The sequence below is a fragment of the Balaenoptera borealis genome (genome assembly GCF_965194805.1).
Source record: "Balaenoptera borealis genome assembly, chromosome: 12".
Lineage (NCBI taxonomy): Eukaryota > Metazoa > Chordata > Mammalia > Artiodactyla > Balaenopteridae > Balaenoptera > Balaenoptera borealis.
The window spans coordinates 11,968,626-11,989,267 of record NC_138869.1 but is presented as its reverse complement, the minus strand read 5'-3'; the positions used below and the strand labels follow the sequence as shown (position 1 = coordinate 11,989,267).

The 20,642-nt window shown below is 50.6% G+C and overlaps 1 protein-coding gene across 5 annotated transcripts in view; it reads right to left on the bottom strand.

Moving 5' to 3' along the window:
- Nucleotides 1-6,248: 6,248 nt before the first annotated feature.
- The window catches only part of SRGAP3 (SLIT-ROBO Rho GTPase activating protein 3), a 274,178-nt gene continuing 259,784 nt past the window's right edge, over nucleotides 6,249-20,642 (bottom strand). For all 5 annotated transcript variants that reach the window (XM_082344358.1, XM_082344359.1, XM_082344360.1 and 2 more), the window contains 4 exons: nucleotides 18,875-19,055; nucleotides 17,564-17,713; nucleotides 15,067-15,394; nucleotides 6,249-11,196 (listed from right to left, as the gene is read on the bottom strand). In XM_082344358.1, coding sequence (XP_082200484.1) covers nucleotides 10,783-11,196; nucleotides 15,067-15,394; nucleotides 17,564-17,713; nucleotides 18,875-19,055 — 1,073 coding nt within the window. In that variant the 3' untranslated portion in view covers nucleotides 6,249-10,782. The remainder of the gene's footprint in view (nucleotides 11,197-15,066; nucleotides 15,395-17,563; nucleotides 17,714-18,874; nucleotides 19,056-20,642) is intronic.

Below are 20,642 nucleotides of genomic sequence, written 5' to 3'. Positions count from 1 at the left end.
CTGCTATAGTGAGCAAAAACCAAAGTGACCCTCCGCAGGAGTCTTTTGCCTGCCTGGAGCCTGGTTTGGGAGACCCCAGGTACAGCCCCAGTCCTATTGGTCCCTCCTCTTTCCAGAGCCATCTCCTCCTGCTCTCTTTGATCCCGACACTTATCTGTACTCTGCTTCCAATCTGGTGCTGGATTTTACAGGTGTCAGAGCAAGACAATTCTTCTATGCAACAATTCCTGTCTCCGCAGGCTCCAAGCCATTCCTCCTATAAGGAGGCAGCCCTCTAGCTGGAACTAATTCAGGGGTGTGTAGCTGAGTCCTGCGCCAGAAAATCTTCACCATCTGTCATGATGTCTGGAAACACCCCGCCCCCTATTCAAGCTCCAATTCTTCGGTTCTTAAAGGCTGTTTAGATTCCCAGAGCCCCCTTGGGAGCGTTGAGTGCCCTCTGGGGGTGATAAAGCAGGTTGCCCCTCTCATGTTATAGCACAAATACACCACATGGCAATTACTTCAGCTCCCCGACTAGACCAGCTGTGCCCCAGCCCCAGCTGTGAGTGCAGGGGGCGCCCAACAAATGCTCACTGGGTGGATCACCTGGCCCGGGGGCTCTGGGGCCCTGGGATACAGGGAGTTCCTGGGGCTAAGGGAGAAAAGCGAGGGACCACTGAAAGGAGGCAGGGTGGGAATCACGCAGGACAGAATTCTCTTTGGTGACTAGGGGAACAAGATTTAGAGTCACACAGACTTCAGTTTGCATCTATGCTCTTCCACTGACCCGGTGATCTTGGATGAGTCACTCACCTTTCAGATCCTCAGTTTCCTCTTTTGTAGGATAAGAATAACAATGCCTATCTCAGAGGGTTGTTAGAATAACTTTGTTTTTTAAATCTTGGGAAGCACCTACCAAGGTGTCTGACACGTAGTGAGTGGCTGGTTATAGCAGTAGGAGTAATAGTTATAATTATTACTAATACCTATTGTTAACCAGAGGCCAGAGAGGTTAACAGTACCAGCTCTGAAGTCAGACTGCTTGAGTTCAAATCTCAGCCCCACCACTTACTAGTACACAGATTGGGGTCCCTAAATACTGTCCCCATGAAGAGGAATCAGGGCTCCTTGGAGACATGGCTGATTTTAGGTCTGGGGCAGAGTAGGTGCAAGAGGAGCCTGGAAAATCTTATTGTGCCCAAATGAGGGAGTTGCCCAAAACTAATGGAGCCATCTTGAAGCTGCCCCTGCAGACTTCAGCCACAGAAAGAATACTGATTGCAACGGATTGGAATGCAATGAATATTTGAAAATCCAGGAATTTAAAATGAGTCTCAGCAGAAGAAAAGAAAGCCCTCATTTGCTTCCATTGGAGGTTGTGATTGTATTGGCTTCTTACTCTGAAGGTTGATAGATGAGGAAGAATTAAGCGTTTATTCTTCTCCTCCAGAATGAACTGTGTTTTAGGGAAATACTAGCCCCTGTTGACGAGAATTTTAGCTGACAAATATAGAAGAAATGAAATTAGAAAATCACTGTAAGACCATTGGGTGGGAGGTTCTTGAGGGACAGGATACTTAGGTTCCAAATGATCAGGCCATGGTGGGAGGCTGAGGGTGAACCCACCTGAACCCACTGACCCATGTCATCAGTCCTGAAAGGGGGCACCAAACAGCACACACCCCCTGATGTGACATGATGTGGAGTACTCACCCGCCAGGAAGCATTCCTGCCTGAACTGGTGAAACTGAACCTAATCAAACATTTAGATCCAATTCCCAGCTTACAAGACTGAATCAGATAAACTCAGTTCTCCTGTGTAGGGAACGCCCAGCTGCCCCCTCATGCGTCTCTCTTCCCGTGAGTCTCCATCACTAGCCACATGGGACACTTGGCACACTTCTGGTCCCCAAATGCATGGTTTTTCCCCACAACAAGCAATTCTCTGCGACCCAGCTGGGTGTCCTACAACTGAACTCAGTTCTGACACTGTCTACCCAGAGATGGTGTCAGACCCCACAGGTCAAGGGCTCAGTCTCACAGGCCTGCCTCCCCGACCCCCTTCAAATGCCAATCAGAAACTCATGTTATCACCTGGCTTCTGAGCAACAGCTGTAGATCAGAGGTTCTAATGACCCCTCCTTGAGTTCGATTAATTTGCTAAAGTGGCTCACAGAACTCAGGGAAACACACTTACCAGTTTATTAAAGGATATGACAAAGGACTCAGATGGACGGTCAGACGAAGAGACACACAGGGTGAGGTTTGGGAGCATGCCGGGCACAGGAGCTTCTGTCCTGGTGGAGTTGGGGTGCATCACCCTCCCAGTGTGGGTGCATTTGTCCCCCTGGAAGATCTCTGAACCCCCTACTTTGGGACTTTATGGAGGCTCCCTCAAGTAGGCATGATCAATTATGAACCTTATTTTCAGCCCCTCTCCCCTCTCTGGAGAAGGCTGAGGCGGGCTGAAAATTCCAAGCTTCTAATGATGGCTTGGTTTTTCTGGTGACCAGACCCCATTCAGGTGTCATCCAGGAGCCCACCCAGAGTCCTCTCGTTAGAACAAAAGATGCTCCTAGTGATCTTATCACTTAGGAAATTACAAGGGCTTTAGGGGCTCTGTGCCAGGAACTGGGGCAGAGACCAGTGCACATGTTTTCTATTACCTCACAAACATACACAGAGGACAGCCGCAGGGAATTGACAGCTCATGGGAGCAATCAAATCCAGACCATGGGGCATTCTACCAGAAAGCAAACCAGAGTTCTTCCCAAGTCATGACCAGAGGTTATTTTTGTTTTAAAATAAAAAAGACTTGAGATGTAACCCCACTATACCCTTGTTGGGCTCCTGATTTGAGCAAACCAAACTTTAAAAGACGTTTTGGGGAACAATCATTAAAACTTGAGTAAGAATTAGGTATTAAATTATTCTGAGAAATTATTGTTAATTTTATTAGTTGTAAACATGTGATTGTCATTAGGTAGAAAAATGTCATTTTTAGAGATGATGCTGATGTATCTCAGGGTAAAATATGAGTTGGTGATTTATTTGAAATTTTAAAAATATAAAGCAAACTTGGAAAATTTTAAATAATTGTTAAATCTAGATGATAGACATAATAGGTTATACTCTCCTCTGTATTCTCGAAGTTTGAAATTTTTCACAGTAAAAATTGGAGACCACAGATCCCACCTGCCATTTTACAAACAGCCACATGATGGCAGTAGAGTATCGGGCTGGACGTGAGCCCAAGCTTAGAGGAAGAAATGCAGAAGAGCAATCACCCCGTGCATACCTTATGCATTTTTTTTTTTTAATCTCATCCTTGCATTTAATCGACCTTTCACTAAAGTGCCTGTGTTGGGTCTATAGGGGACAAAGAGTCAAATTCAGCCCTATCCCTGCCCTCCTGCAGCCACTTTGTCTAAGTAGTGTCTGTATATCTGGGGGGCAGGAAGGAGCTGTCACCAGGAGTCTTGGTGGGGCCGAGCAGTCACAGGTGTCTATATGTTTGCCATCAGTGGAATGGAGACCTAGGCCAGGCATGTTGCAAACAAAGAAATTAATATGGGGGCAGGGATGGGGGGCAGGGGGGAAGCCAGCCAGCTATGTTTTGAGTTGACCTCTTCCACAGGTATTCAAGTTTACCACTTATCAACTGTGTGATCTTCGGAAAGTTACTCTACTTCTCTGAACCTGATGGGGCTCAATAATGGTTCATACTTTATAGTCTCTCTGTTGGAAGAGAATGAGATAGTCCATGTAAGTTGCTTAGAACAGTGCCTGGCACACAGTAGATGCTCAATACAGATGTACTTACATACCTATATGTTCCCATTTGGGGTTCTGGGACAGAAGCAGGCAGTGAGCTAGCTGATTTACACAAAGGCCCCAAGGCCCATGGGGGAAAACAACAAATTTGGCCTTGGGACTGGGGCACTGGAATTAGGGCTCTCCAGAAGGCAAGATCATCATTATAACAGCTACATTTATTGAGGGTTTTCTCTGCGCCAGGCACTGTCCCAAGCACGTTCTATGTACTAACTTATCTACTTCTCACGACAAGCCTCCGAGGCAGGTACTATTACTGTCCCTGCTTTAGAGGTGACAAAACTGAGGGGCAGAACTGCAGAAAATTTTCCTGAGCCTTCTCTGCTGGTAAGGAAGGGAGGCCAGGATTCCAACCCAGGCAGTCTGACCTTGCAGTCCTCATCCACATCCACGAGGGTGGCTGTACTCCTCTTAGGCATTGGGTGCTGTGGGAAGACAAAGCACTTACCTAGAGATGGGGGCAGGGGTGATAGGAGGGGACCAGAGCAGGTATGGAATCCTGGGCTTAAAGCCCCTGCACATCACCCTCCTCATGTGTCAAATAGGGATGCTAACAGAATTTACCCCTGTGGATGGTCTTAAGGTTTCAGTGAGGTGAAGTATGTGAAGTACTCTGCCCTGCGTTCTTGGAAGAACATCCAGCATGTGCTTGATGAACATTAGTTTTATTATTGTTAAGTTAACCTGGAGTCCAGGGATAAGTGCAAAGTTGGAGTATATCTGCATGAGCATTTTTCTAGCCTATCAGTTAGCTATTGCTGCGTAACTAACCACTCTACAACTCAGTGACCATTTAGTATTTATCATGGTCTACAGCACAAGGACAGCCCCCAGGATCTCCTTTGGGCAACTATTCTTTCCTGATAGAAGGTGTGGGTGGGGTTGACACCACCCTTGACACCAGGGGTTCTTTAGACCCTCTGGCTGCTTCAGGGATGACCTGCAGCGTAATTCTGACCGAGGTGAATCAAACTTACGGCTTTCCTTGTGTTGAAGCTGAGGAGGTGCAGGCAGGGGGAGCTTCCGCAGCCATCGGGCAATTGCAAGATATCAGAGAGCCCTGTGAGCATAAAGTTAACAGGCAGAGCTGAGTAGAGCCAGCCTGAGAAGAGGGGACTGAGGCTGGGAGACCACGCCACTCTCAGACCATCCGTGCTTGGAGCCCGTCCTAGCCTGGAGTTCCCAGCTATGTGAGCCAGTAAATTCTCTTTCCTTAAGGCTATGCGGGTTGGACAGCTTGTCCCTCGCAGAGTCCTAAACAGATATGCCCAGAAGTGGGCAGTCCAGCAACGGACTGCTTCGGGGCTGGCAAAGCCGTCAGGCAGCTAAAATGTGTCCTTTGTGCCTCTGTGGGTCGGAGATGCTGTCCTTTTCATCGTTGCCTTCATGAGTCAAAGTTGATTTCAGGATTCTGGAGTGATCGTCTTGTGCAATTAGACTGCAAGCAACTTGAGGGTAGGAACTGGGTCTCATCCATCTGTTTCCCCAGCAGCCAATTTGGGGCAAGGTTGCACCGCATGGGAGCCTGGAATTAGCTAAAGGCCGCCACTGAGTGGTGAGAGGCTATGGGGGGACTGATGGATTCCCTGAGGCTGGCAGAAGACCTTGTTCTCTTCTGCAAAGGCCCCTGTGTGAAGATCCACCAGAGGGCTCACTGGAAAGGAAAGGCCCGGAGTATTCCTTGACTACGGCCCGCAGGGAGCTACCTTCATCCTGGGATCCTGCCGCCAGTCCCACTGTGATGAGCTTGCTTGAGGGCAGGCAGGACAATGCATGTGTAAACAGCACGGCTGCGGGGTCAGATGGATTGGGCTCACATTCGGGCTCCTTCACCTCCTAGCCTGACCCTGGACAAGTTGCTTAGCCTCTCAGAGCCTCCGTTTCCTCTTCTGCAGAATGGGGTTTAAGAAGGGTACTTACCTTCAATAGCTGTTTTGAGAATTTGATGAGAAATGCATGCTTAATCTAGTGCCTGGGACAGAAATAAGCGATCAACAAACACTTCACACATGCACACACACACACACAATTCCAAGGGGCTCTATCACATGTGTGTAGGCAACAGATGCTAAAATGCTGCATATGCAGTCACACTGGCAATAGTATCCTGTGGCCTCCGCTGACTTGTCATAAGCTCAGGAAGGCCTCTCCTCAGACGACAGCTCCCCCTCCCCCTTGCCTTTGCTCTGACAGTCCTGGTTCTCGCTTTCCCGGCAGGCACCCCACACTTACCTCCTTCAATTAGCTCTGCAGCGGACGCGGTCCTCTTTGGAAACTTGGCCTTCACCGTGTTCGATCTGAGCTAAAGGACATTTCAGGGATGCTTCCCGGGGGAAGCACATTGACCGTGGACTGGAGGGTAGGAACACCCCCCTGGGGCCTCCCCATCCCCAACAGGCGACCTCACCCTTCCAAAAAGCCACCGGAGCACGTTTGAGAAAAGTTAAGCTGTTTTATTTCACAGGATAGCTCCACGTCAAACCAGCAGGCACCATCAGAATACGCAACAGAGGATCCAGTCAGACACTCTACAGCACGGGCGCTGGGTTGTAAGGTAGAGAAATGATGTCCGGGAGAGGGCAACACTTATCACCACATGGGGACAGGCAACCAGCAATTTCCTAGGGTGGTTTCGGTTTGATTTTCCTGACAGTTTGGGGAGGAAGGAAACCAAAGGAAACGAAATAGACCAGCCACTCTGAAGCAATCAGAACCAAACCTATTGCCAAACCGTGTAAACAGTCACACTGCCGGGGACTAGAGCCTGAGCAGAAACTCTGGCCAGAAGCTACTTCCATTCGAGGAAAGCAAAATGCACTCTGGCTGTTCTGGTTCAAGGTTGTCGTTTGCCTGGGGCAGTTCACACAGAAAGGAGGTGTCGGCAAGGGGCAGTCCCAGAGGATGAGACGGCGGGACCCTGGCAGATCAACCTCAGAGAGGCAAGGAGGACGCAGACCTGGCAGCAAAGCCCCTGCCCTCAGCTCCCCCAGCAGCTTTGGGTATGTGGGGAATTCTCCACAAGGCTGCTCAGAGGAGCGGGGACCCCAGAGAACCGGGGAAGTTGCCATGAAACATCACCATTAGCTCTGCACAGCAGAAAATCATCTTAGCAACACCTCGGCTCACCCGCTTCCTGCCTTTTCCTCCAGGCCTCCCTCCCTGAACCCAGCAGCCCCTAACCCCCACGGTTGTGAGCCAGCCGTCCTTCTTTCTGGGTTTCTCAGGAGGATGAGGCATTTGCTCTAGTATGAAAAGTTAGGGACAGAGAGACTGAGAGGAAGAACCATCACATTAGGTCTCATGGTTTGCCATCAGCCGTGTACGTGCGCTGAGCGCCAGGTAATGACCAGGTCCCAGGAAGTCCTCTGCATCCGTGCCTCCTGAATGAGAAAGAAATCCCCCTGACAAGGCACTCCGAGGGCCTCCAACAGGGAAGCAGGCCCCACGCCAGGCCCTTCCCTGTGCTGGCCCCCTGTGGGTACCACCAGCCAGTTCTGGAGTGTTTGTTTATAAGGCAGATTGCTGAGCTGCTAGTTCCGCCAGCAGCCGAGGGGCGACTCCACTTCCCTGCATCTCTTCCCACTTGGATTTCTTCACGGAATAGGAACCTTGCGTCCCTCGGAAATGCGTTTCTCTCCTGCCCCTGGGCCCAGTGACCTCAGAGAAAAGACTCCCAAGTCTAATTCCCAAGCTGACAATTCCTGCCAGTTGTGCGCTCTGTCTGGGGTTCAAAAGGCGCTTCAAGGTGAGAAATCATTAGCACTGAAAACAAGGGAAGGCAAGAAGTTTTCACAGAATCCCACAGCTCAGAGCAGCTCTTTAAGAGAAAAGGGGACTAAAGGGAGAGAGTGAGAGAAGGGTAGGAAGCACGGCTCATTCTCCGTTTTATCCAAGAAAGGTCCTTATCGGCCGGAGGCTGGGCCCCTGGCCCAGGAAACTAGACCAGGAATGAATTGTCTTTGGTCAGTTTAAAATGAACATCCTGCTGGTTCATTCCTAAAAGAGACTGAACACCAGTAACACATAAAGACAAAAGGCTTGACCTCAGGGTAAGTTGAAGGTTAAGAAACTGTTCTGTGAAGAAAAAAAAAAAAAAAATTGCCCGTTATCAATGAACTCATCAGTACAGCTTTCGGTAATCGTGATGGACAAGCAGGTAAACACCACTTCCTCTTGTACAACTGGTTATACTGAGGACTACTAACTAGGTTACTACGTTTTCCCCCACGCTCACTGTACAGTTAGGTTTCTGGTACTTGTTTTTTACATTGATCTATCTACTAGGTGCAAAGATTTGGTGAGTGGCATTGGCTGTGATTTCATTGTAGCCTTTTTAAAAATTACAGTTTCACATTTTAACAGTTACTTTCCAGCATTTAAGCAAATACAGCAATATATAGCGGACTAACACAGGCAGGAGTCAGGAAGAGAATGCCAATGCTCGTGACAGTGGGCGGGCCTGGATGCGCGTGGAGGCGGCCTGAGACATGCAGAGCGCCAGATGGGTGGGGCAGGGGGAAGTCTTTTTCCACGTGGTTCTGCATCAAGGGTCAAATTTGGAGCTGGATGAGTGGGGTGTGAGCTTCCCTAAATGTGAACTCACCAGCCATTTCCCAATGAAGAATAGGTGCCTAAAGAAAACGGCAAAGGCTCTGCCCTCAGGTAATTCAGTGAAAGGCAGGCCTATTTTCAACAAGGAAAGATGAAGTTAGTCATTTGAGAGGAAAATCCACATGATCTGACTGGAGTTATGTATTTCAGGCAACAGATCTGTCAACTCAGATTTTCACTTTTCATCTGGTAGTCATGGCAGACAATGTGATACTTTGCACAGGAGGCCACTGCATTTAAGGTCTGGGAGTCTCTCTGGGGTAGAAATGAGAAGTCTCTTATCCTGCTGAACATCACAGCATCCTTGCAAATAAATGACTTTAGGAGCTGGACCCAGCCCCACTCTCAGCCATCTATTAAATCTTGGACAAGTCACAGCCATCCTAAGGCCTTGTTTCCTCTCCTAACCTGTAATATGGGGGTATCTTTATGTGCTAAAAAGACAGAGGGCTCCTAGCTCGTTCTGAGGCTCTTTCATTTCCGGGAGTCATAGGCAAAACAAGGAAGGTCAAGTTTGTCACTGGCCTCTCCCTGGCATTCTCTTTTTGTGCCCTTATTCTTTCCTCCACTGTGTGCTCTCAAGGCCAGTGCTTCAGGCAAGGCAGAGTGGCTCACCACCCCTATACACCTAGGTAAAGTGGCTTCATAGGTCCCCCCCGTCTGGGGACCAGAGGAGAGGGCGAAACTTAATTCAATGGGCTGAAATGGTAATGATGGAATGTCAAGAGGTGATGTACCTGCAGGACCGTGCTTCATGGCGCTTATGAAGCTGGTAGGAAAATTCCACTGCCCACTTCTCAAATGCCATTAGGAGGTTTCAAAAGGAAGGCGCTGGATGGTTTTCACCTTAGTGATGACCGTGAAAAGAGCAATCGTGTTGGCACAATGCTTTCTAGGTTGCACGGCTTGCTCGTGTACATTTTTATGGAGCAGGAAACTGAGGTTCAGTGAGGTGAGTGACACGCCCCCCAAACCTAACCCCATATTTTCAATTGAGTTAAATGTGCTGGAGGAGGTGGGCAAAAGGGAAGGTAAAGGGGAGAGGGAAGCTATTTCATTGCATAAAGTCCACCAAAGCGTTCTCTAGGACGGCAAGTGCCAAGGACGCCCTCCCTGGCCCTGGTCTGAGGTGGGCACTTACAGCCCCGGGTGCTTCATGCAAGAGGCCACCAGCCAGAGCGCGTCACGGCCTGATTTCAAATTAAAATGATGGGAGTCAAAGTCTCCTTGCCTGTTTAGTTCCAGATTTTGACACAGTACAATTAGTAGAAAGAGGAAAAGACAAAATTAAATATTTTGAAAATGGTATAAGTTAAACCTCTATAGTTACCACAGATTTATTCCTACAGCGTTTCTAGGTTTTGAAGTGTTCCACACCACTGTGTTTGGTTTTTTTTTCCTTTTTCCCAACCACACATAACACTGCGCTACGATGGGGCTCAGGCTCTCACCATCCCCTCTTCTACGGACGAACACAGGCCGCTGTGGTCAGGGCTCTTCTCGCCAACGTCCTCCATGCCTTTGGGGTGCAGTTGGTCTTGGCTTCCGTGTGGAAAGGCAGGGTCTCTGGGGTGGACAGGGAGGGGGCTCTGTGAAGGGTTCCCCACCTCTGGGAGCAGCCTGCCCAGGGTACCGCCTGCCCCACCCTTCCTTCAGGGGCAGACTGTTCTGGAAGGCCACAACTTCTGGAGACAGTGGGAGACTGGTTTTGTTTTTCTGCAGGTTAGTGGTATATTGCTTCATTCGCAGTTACTGTGGGCCTTTAAATTCTCCCAGAAAAGTCCCTGCAAATCCCACCAAATAACTCAGCGGGAGGTGTTTGGTGGCATGGGTCTGAGGTAAATCTAAGTTTCATAAAAAGAAAAAGGAGATCCTATATACATTTCATATGTGTGTCCAGATCTAGTATATGTATATAGATGCATAAATATATATATATACACACTCCTACAGACACATACGTACATATATACGTGTACATATGCACATACACATACATACACACGTATGGATGAATGTAGAGAGAATGTCGAGAGAATAACTTTCCAGTGACGATACGCGGGTGAAGCCATTTAACATTTGCCACGATCTTGGGAAAGGCCCCGGCTGGGGCTGCTGCTCCTCACCGCTTGGCCGTCTGTGTGCGCACGGGAGGGAGGCCTGTGGATTCACGTGGCTGAAGGCGAGCTGTGGCTCGGACCTGGGCCTCAGCCCCACACAGACCCGCTCCCAGGCTGACCTTCCGGGCCCTGCCCGACAAGGCCAGGAGCAGCGGGAGGACGTGGGAGTCACAGAGGCCACCCTCGGCCACGGCGGCCCACGGCGGGCCGGGGCGGTGCCCGCCCCCCCCGCAGGTCACATGGTGCCCGACTTGTCGGCCGAGCTGTTGGGGAACATCTTCTCGGTGGGCGTCACGGCCGGGCTGCCCACGCCCGAGCTGCTGCTGCTGCTGGACCGGTGCTGGACCACGGGCCGCACCGGCCGCATGGGGGGCGGGCGCAGCTGGGCGCCGGCCAGGCGGGCGGACAGGGCTGGCTTGAAGGTGGTCATCATCTCGGTGGACGAGCTGCTGCTGCGACGCATGGCGGCGTCGGGGTCGCGGATTACGATGGTGTGCAGGGGGCTGGCTGGCTCTGAGCTGATGGGGCCTGGCGGGTTCTTCAGGGGCTCCAGGGTGTCCAGCACCACATCTGGCGCCTGCTTGACTGTGTTCTGCCTCTCCAGTTCCCGCAGCTCGTGCAGAGCTGTGCTCATGGTCTTCTCGATGTCCTGGGGACAGGGAGAGCGCTCGTCAGCACGGAGTCTGGAGGCCTGGGACCTAACCCTTCTGGGGCTGCCACCCAGCTTGTAGGCTTCTTAGGGAGGCTTCCCCACAAATCTCATGGAAGGGATGAAGGTTCGATCCCAGGGAGTCTTATAACCATAAGGAAAATCAGTGTGAATATCGCAGACCTAGGGGAGGCAGGCTCTGCAGTCAGACAGACCTGGGTTCAAATCCTATCTCTGTGACTTCCCTGCTGTGTGACTGTGGGCAAGCTACCTTACCTCTCTGAGTCTCAGAATCCTCATTTGTAGATTACAGACACGTATAATACTGACCTCAAGGGGTTGATGAGTGTATTTAATGATACGGTACCTGCAAAGAGCATGGCATGGCACCTGGTACCTAGTGAGTATTTCCAAATAATGACAATAACAATGGCAATAATAGCTAATACCGAGCACCAATTCAAGCCCCTTCCCCTAACAATTCATTTAATCCTCTCACTTACCTGGTAGGAACTACCATTACGCTCACATCACACATGAGGAAATGGAAGCTCAGACTGGTTAAGTAACTTGTCCAAGGTCACACAGTTACTTAGCAGCATAGTAGTTCCGGCTCCAGCATTCATGCCCCTAACTGTTATTATTAAAAAATCTCTCTCTCCTTTGTCCATAGGAAATTTGTGTGGAGGTTGTATATCAGAATGTTTGCAATGCTCACCCCAGGATGATAGGACTGTTACTTTCTTCTCTGTATTATAATCAGAAAAAAATTTTTTTAAATGGAAAATTTAAAAAGCAACAAAAATCTTCATCTGCCTACGCAATTCACATCAGTATGAGAGCACTGTGAATGACACAGAGAGAGACTCTGGCAGCCCAGAGGGCCGACCTGGGGCTCAGCATTCCAGAGTGGGCACTGGAGCTGGACGGCAGCATTTAACCCAGGAGCCCTGGGCCTGGATGCAGAGCCCAGGTTTGGGAGGGAAAAGGGTTCCTCTGCTACCGCTGCTGGGCAACCTCGGGCAAGTCTCAGCGGCTCTGCACCACACTCGGTCCGGGTGCTGAAAGCCCCCTGCTGGCCACGAAAATGGGATGAGACAGTGGACGTGATGACGCTTTGTGAACTGCTGGATGGTGGTTTTCACACTCCCTTCAGCCAGAGTCCTCGGCTCCCGTGGGGTTTCCCAGGGATGCCTCCACACAGAGGCGGGGGGAGCTGCTCAGGCTGAGCTGGGCCACCGAGAGGACAAGGAGGGACAGTGCTTAGAACCGCTGCTGGAAGGTGCTGGCCCACCTCAGGCTCCGGGATGACTACTGAGACACACTAGCTTTTCTGCCCTGGCGCAACTCTGGGAAAACTGAAAGTCTGGTCAGACTGATGGGGCTGGTGCCCGCAGGTGTCCTGCCGGCCCCTTCTCCGTCCAAGTCTTCTTTCACCTCCTCTCCTCCCCTGTCCTCAGGGGGCTCCTGCCCGCTGGGCCTCCACAACAGGCTCCAATCTGGCCTCCATCAGGGTCCCAGCCTATCATTTTGCTTTGTGAAGAGACTACTGATGATTAGCTAATGGCTAATATTAGCATTTATGCTTCCCCAGGACATTTTATCCTTTGCCCATAACACTGTCTACTTTAAAGAAGATGCTGTTTGTGCCTTTATCTACAAGGAATAGCTGTGGGGCTGTGACGGGGGTCCCGCCTGACAGGAGAGAAGGCAGTCCTGTCCCCACCTTTGCTACATCCCAACCCTGCAGTGATCAAGCCCGCCTTCCACGTCCCAGTCTGCTTAAAGTCCCCTACTGACATCACTACTCTGTCTGCTCTACTCCAGCAAGAGCCAAAAGGCAAAACTAATAAATAAAATATAATTATCGCCCCTCCACCACCATCTCCACCACCACCACTCCACCCTCGCAGAGTGTGAGCCAGGAAGACAGTGAGCTCAGAGAAAGATCAGCTGGGGGGTTTAGGCGTGAGCCTTGCGTTAGTCTGAGAGGTGATGCCGTGATCTCAGAGTGGAGCTGCAGAGAGGCGCTGGGGAGCACGGACAGCGGGGGAAAATGATCCCTTTTCACCTCCTCCCAAACGAGACCTTCCCACCTTGGATGGCGGTGCTGCCAGATACCCAAACTGCCTCTTTTACTGGGCTCCAATCTAAATCCTAAAAGACATTTTGAGACCAGAGGATTTCAGGTAACTCCACCTACTACTACATAGCTGCCCTCCGCAGCCTGCAATGTCAAGTGCTCATCAGAGCCAATGCTGAGCAGGCTGGAGGCCATCCAGGGTCCCCTTGGCTATTTACATACCGTTTCCCATGTTTGCTATCGAATGGCAGCTATCAAATTAGAGTGCGTAGATATGTCTGCAAACGGAAAATGCGAGCGGCATGCCCCAAGTGTATTCTTTAGGCCGCTCTTGCAAAATGCTCTGTGACTAAAGGTCAAAGAAGTCTGGGAGATGGGTGTGCCCTGCTCTCTTTCTTGAAGATTCACAATGCACATCAACATATTTAATAATTCTTGTTGCAGACAACCCATTCAACTTTGTCAGACCAGCATTCCCCAAACTTTCTTGACCATAGAACACCTTTTTCCCCTCCATTAATACCCCATGGAACTAGTCTGCTGTGAGACCTACTTTGGAGACAGTGGCGTAGAATGCATTTGATTCTCCGTGTAAAGGGCTCTGGGCCAGGCCTCAGGTGGCCTGAGCTTCCAGGTGACGGTGGATGCTAGGGCAATGCTTCCCAAGAGAATGGCCTAAAACAATGGAGGGACCAGCAGGCGGCCTGGCGGCTCTGCTGGACCCATGCCAAGGTGCTGATACCTGGGGAGTGGGCACTGGGACCTGGGGCCAAACTAGATCCTGCGAGGAGTTTCACTTGCTGTGCTGATATCCCTGAGAACCTTTCCTGGTCTCCTCTAGAACACAGCCCCCAAGCTCTCAGCTTTCCCTTCCCCTTGTGAACAGGGATTCAAGGCCACTCTTCACAAGAGAATCTTAACGGACCCGAAGGTTCTAATTGTCTCTCTTTTCTAAACTGGGAGAAAACACTGGGAAGGGGATACATAATGGGCACCCTGCCAAGTTCCAGAGGGAAAAATGGAAACTTCTGAACTATGATAAAACTATCAAAAACACAGGAAAGTAGCTATGCAAATTATTAAACAATTTAAACAAACTGTTTCATAACAATTTCTTAAATGAATTTGTTTGGTTTGTTTGGCAAGTGTAAAAATCACACAGGTTTCTCATCCAAATTTTTAAAAAGTTATTTAAAAAAACACAAAACTCTAAGCACTCTTGAAACGCAGAGTCCCCTCCTTCAAGACTCCTGACCCAGCTGCCATTTCACAGCTGTGTGTGTTACTGGTTGGCATCTCTCTCTTCTCTAAACCATAAGCTCCATGTGGGCAGGGCCTGGATCCATTTTAGGTCAATTATACTCTCAGCGCCAGCCAGTGATTGCCACACAACAGATGCTCAATCAGTATTTGTCAATAAATGAATGAATGAACAAATGAATGAATGAATGAAAAGATGAACGAATGAAAACATGAAGAGCACAATCTTGCCATCTCATGGAGACGTCTGCCATTACCACATCCCCGCATCCGGGAATCCCACCTCCGGCCCTGGAGACAGGGCCCTTGGATCTTCACAGGAGCCCTAGCCGGCAGCTGCACCCATCCAGCTTCCGCTCCCCCAGGGGGGCCAGCAGTCGGACGGGGGGAGCCAGCTCATTATCTACCTCACGTCTGGCTTAGCCTGAGCCTGGCCTGAAGGGCGAAGGGGCTCCCCGTCTGCAGATGCCCACCCCCTGCCCCTCTGGGTGTCGGCTGGCGCAGCCTGCCTTCCCGCCGGCCCTTACTTCTGCCAGGGCCTCGGCCTCCAGGGACTTGTGGTCCCCCAGGCTGCTGTGCCTGGTGGAGCCGCACGTCGAGCGGATGCAGTGCCCTTCGGAGAGCGCCTTCTTGTCGGGGTAGTTGATGCTGCCGGCACTCCCGAACGTCGCCATCCTCCGCTTCTCGGGGCTCTCGATCCGCCCCCGGGAGAGGGGGATCTTGTGGGGGCTGCTGGGGCAGGCGGCGGCCCGGGGTGGCGTGTCTATGCTGGGGCCCAGGCCCCGGGGCGGGCTGTGTGTGTCTCCCCCGCTTCGGCGCCTGGGGATGGCTGCTCCATCAGATCGTAACCGCACTCTGCAAAGGAGCCAGGGGGCGGGGGCATGGGGCAGAGGTCAACCCTGGCCAGTGTCACACGGGTCAGCCAACCCCCAGGCCACGCGCTACACACTAGTCTAGGGAGTGGGTATAGTAAAGCCTCGTTCAGCCAGGAAAGGCACTGTCTGAGCATGTGACTCAGGCCAGCGGGTTTCACTTGCACACACGAAGGAGTCGGGGGCGTTCCAAGCTCCAGCCGGTGGTGGTGCCAATTACACAGTGAATCTCGTCTGCACGTTAGGTCAGGGCCAGGAGGATTTCAACCTGGGAACACTTCGCTCCCGGTTAGGTGGGCTCATTGTATGTTCTTAAGCGGTTTAGAGGTCTCCCTCCATGATTCCAAAGGGCCTCTGACTGGTCTGAGGCATTGAGGCTTGACTATACCAAAGAGTTACCAGCTCCCTGCAAGCTCCCTGCAAGATGGCCCTGGTTTCCGTGGGGCAGCACAGACAACAAGCCTGGTGAAAACAGCGTGGGCTGGGGCTCAGGACACTGGGTTCTAGGCTCAGGAGGCCCCCCTGGGAACTGACCACAGCCCAGTGTTGTCACCAAAGGGCTGTTCCTGTGAGGCTTTTCCAGACCTTGGACAACTAGTCATTAAGAGTAAAATGTGCATCACTGGAACGCCCTTCGTGCACTTGGATACCTTTCACCCCTCAGGGAGGCTGTGGTGGAGTGAAAAGGGGACTAGAGTGTCTGTCAGGAAGGCAAATTCTTGTCCTGTCTCTGTCACAGACTTTCCAGTGACCTCTTTCAGACCCACTTTATTAATCTGTTAAATGGGCATAATATTCCTCGCCCACCTTCTGAGGGAGGTTCAGTGGGTGGGAAAGCACTTTGAAGAGGTTCTACCCACAGGAGGTTTTGCTGTGCCCTATGGAGGTCACCGAAGACTCAAAGGCACTGGTGAGGGGAGGGAAGGCTGGAAGCGGCAAGGGGGCGGGGAAGAGGGGCAGAGTGCAGGAATAGATTGTGACGGGGACCAAGCTCAGTGTGGTCAGCAGCGCTTTAGACCCTGTGCCACCAGCCAAGCTAAGCACCGCCTGTGGGCACCCCAACAGGACCAAAGCATTGGTGTTCGAGAGGAAGAGTACTGGGAAAGAAAGAACGAGAAGAAGGTAGATGAGAGAGGACAGAGGGAGAGGGAAATTGAGGCAGGAGAAGATACGGCCCCCCTGGAAGTCAAGGGACCATGACTCTGTCATCTACCTACCCCAACCGTCCATCTCCCCTGATTCTATCACTTATCAGCACCCTGAACCGAACGGAATACCCTGAAAAGAAGCACTGGGACTTTTGCTGAAATAAATTCATAAACATATGTTCCTATTGTGGCTGATTTCTCTGGCTTTATCTGCAAGTACCCCAAGTGTGGGTTGATCCCATGACCTCTCCACCAGAAAAACAAAGAATATGACATTTTGAGAATTCGATTAAGAAAGCAGTGACACACTGCCAGCTTTCCCTTTCAACGTCACATCTTGTGGGGAAGAAGGGGCCACGACAGCCTCCCTCTCTCCCTCCGTCTCTTTTCCTTATTGTATTTTTTTTGTTTAAACAACCACGTGCTTTGGACTCTACCTGTAGAGGGAGTGAGGAGCCCAGCTCCTTACCTGGCAGAAAGATCATGTGACAGCCCCACCCACAAGCAGGAGTGAAGAAATTGGCAAATCTGCTCCCACCAAATATGTGGGTGGAGCCGAGTGTCAATTTCCCACCACAAAGTGGGTGTGAGACTTCTGTTTCTGCAGTGCACTTCAGGGACTAAGTGAGCTTTACATTTTTAAATATAACAACTTAGGTCTTCAACAGAAAGTGGGGAGGAGGTGTAAGAACTAGAGAGAGAGAGGAAAAATACTTGCCAATTTGCAAGTCTCTCTTTCCCATTTATTATTATTTTAAATAAAAAGCATTGGTTGCCAATATATGTCTTTCCTCCTCTTTCTCCACCTCTGCCCCAAGCTGGATCACTTTCTACCTAACATTCTAGGCCAGTTCCAGCCAGCCCACCAGGTGTGCCCCATGTCATATCTTGTGGGGAAGAAGGGGCCACGACAGCCTCCTTCTCCCTCCTGTGCCCTTGCTTCTCCCCAGTCAGACACAAACCGGCACTGTACTAGCCGCAAAGAATGAATCCGCGTTTCCTACCGGCCCATCACCCCCCCAAAGCCGTAATCCGAGATGTGCTCCGTGGGGGACTGGAGGTCGTTTTTGGAGGAGGCCTTGTCGTCCAGCAGTGGCCCACTGCTGGCCTCGCTGTCGGCCTTTTGGCTCAGGCTGTCCGAGAAGGCATCGTCCCTGGGGAGAAGGACAGACGTGAATTGGGAGGGTTTTGCTCCAGAGAACCGAGACGTGCTGAGACCTGAGGGGCTGGATCCACACACACCTCGTGGTTGAGCCGCTGCTGCTTCTCCAGCAGGAGGCCCTCTGTGGCACCGCCCACGCCTACCTTCCCCTCCCCTCATCTAGGCTCTTCTCTCCCAGCTGCTGGAGGCTGGGACAAGCTAAAGGGGAGGGTGTGTTGGAGAAATGGGGGAGGGGGCCTGCAAGCTGAGCCCTGGGCAATGAGCAGCAGTTTGGGGGCCCAGCGAGGGAGGAGGAAGGCATCTCCATCCCTCCCCGCACCCGGGGCTTTGAACAGGTGTGAGGGGCCTGGAGCTTGTTGGGGTGCCCTGCCCGCCTCCCCACCATGCCCTCTCCCTGCCCTCAGAGGCCTGGGGACGTCAGAGGGCTGCTTTGGATCCTCTTGTTGTTTGCCGAGCTCTGGACTTTTCTCTGTCTCCAGACCGTCCCCTCTGCCGTCAAGACGTATGCCTTCGGCCCCCTCCCCCTGAGGCCCAGCTTGGTGGCTGCTTCCTTGGTAAATCATTTCCACCTGAGGCAGGAAGCTTCAAAGGTTTTCAAAGAATGGAAGATGTAGACTTTCTGGGCATTATGATGGGGCTAGGTATTTGGGATGTAGGGCTTTTTTTTAATGCCTAAAATTCTTTTTTAAAAAAGTACCCTCTTAGCTGGAAATGAGGGGATGATTGTTTCTGCCCATCTCCTGAGACAGCCACCTCGGGGTAGAGAATGGTGGGCTATTAAGAGGGGAGTGGGATGGCCACTGGCTACAGGGAAGGCCCAGGAGGGTGGAGGTATGTGGCAAGATCCACTGGACACTGAGAACCATAGTGGGTGCTAAATGCCCTGGAGGCTGTCAGGTGGGCCGGGATGGCGAGCCAAGGGCACCAAACATTGTCCCTGTGGACTCTGAAGGATGAGCAATTTGCTTATTTGTTAAGTGGGTCACCATTCAAAGGGAGGTTAGACATAATCCACTCTTACGGAAGACCAAGTGTGTCATACCAGGGAGAGCAAATTGCTGGCATACGATCCAGTACTGCCATTCCTGTGCCCATTCCAGACATCACTAATCAATCATGGCATTCTTCACAGAAGATCCCAACTCCCACTCACATGTCCTGTACAACTATGTACTGATGTGGGATGAGCCCATCCACGCCATTGTGACGACCCTCCCACCAGTCCTCGGAGGCGCGGTGGTACAGTAGCAGTGAGGCTCCCTTCTTGAAGGACAGCTCACGCGGGGACCGCCCCACGTAGTCAAACTTGGCGATGGCCTCGATCTGCTCCACTTCTAGAAGGAAAGCAAGGGGAAGAGCATCTATGAGGTCAGCAGAAGAGCAGCCCAGGAGCCTCGCTCAGATGGCCTTGGCTTCTGTGGGGCAGCACAGACAACAAGCCTGGTGAAAACAGCATGGGCCAGGGCTCAGGACACTGGGTCCTAGGCTCAGATCCACTCTCCATGCTGTGATCTCAGGCAGGCCATCTAACTTCCCCAAATGGAAAATGGGGCTGAAATACTACATCCTTACCTTCCACTGCCCCTCTTGTTCTCCACTTTTTAACACCTATTAAAACAATCTTATAAGAAATTTCTTTTTCTTCTATCCCTTAATGCCAGCTCTGTTTCCATTTTTCCATGAACCCTTTCCCTCTTTGTTCACTTATAATACTACAAGTGGTTCCTACCTTTTGGGAAGTCAAACTGATGTTGTATACAGATTCCCTTCCATGCAAAATATTGTACACAATTTTTAAGGGTTCCGAGAAGCTTCTCTTCAGAGCTCATTGTTGTGTACTGAATTCTGTCTTCCCTCAAATCCACATGTTGCAGCCCTAACTTCCAATGTAATGGTATTTGGAGATGAGGTGTTTAGGAAGTAATTAAGCTTAAGTGAGGTCATAAGGGTGGGGCCCTAATCTGATAGAACTGGTGTCCCTCTGAGAAGAGGAAGAGACGTCGGAGATCTCTCTTTCTCTCTCTTCACATGCACAGTGGAAAGGCCTTGTGAGGACACAGTGAGAAGGCAGCTGTCTACAAGCCAGAAAGAGAGACAACAGCAGAACCCAACCCTAATGGCACCTTGATCTTGGACTTCTAGCCCCCTGAACTGTGAGGAAATATATTTCTGTTGTTTAAGTCCCTCAGTCTGTGGTATTCTATGATGGCAGACTGAGCTGACTGACACACTCATCCATGAACTTAATTTGGGGAGCGGGAGAATTCTTATGGGGGCTATAGATCAAGCATATCTCTTTGCACACACACATTTACCCATAAAAGCTTTATTCTTCTCTGGTCAGTGACAGGCCCTGCCTGGGTTAAGCAATGAGAACACAGCTCTTGCCCTTGAGACACTTCTACTGCCCAGCTCTGTCACCTCTTGTTTGTGTGACCTCAGGCAGGTTACATAATTTCTGTACATCTCAGTTGCCTTTAGGAGAATTAAACGATAATCCATGAAAGAAGACAAAAAGATGGCCAACAGGTGCATGAAAAGATGCTCAACATCATTAATCATCAGGAAAATGAAAATCAAAAATCAAAACCACGAGATATCACCTCATACCTGTTAGAATGGCTGTTATGAGAAAGACAAGAAACAACAGGAGTTGGTGAGGATGTGGAGGAAAGGAAACCCTTGTGCACTGCTGGTGGGAAATAAATTGGTGCAGCCCCTACAGGAAACAGTATGGAGTTTCCTCCAAAAATTAAAAATAGAACTACCATGTGATCTAGCAATTCAACTTCTGGGTATTTATCCACAGGAAATGAAAACACTTAACCTGAAAGGATACCTGCACCCCCAAATTCACTGCAGCACTATTTACAATAGCCAAGACATGGAAGCAACCAAAATGTCCATCGACAGATGAATGG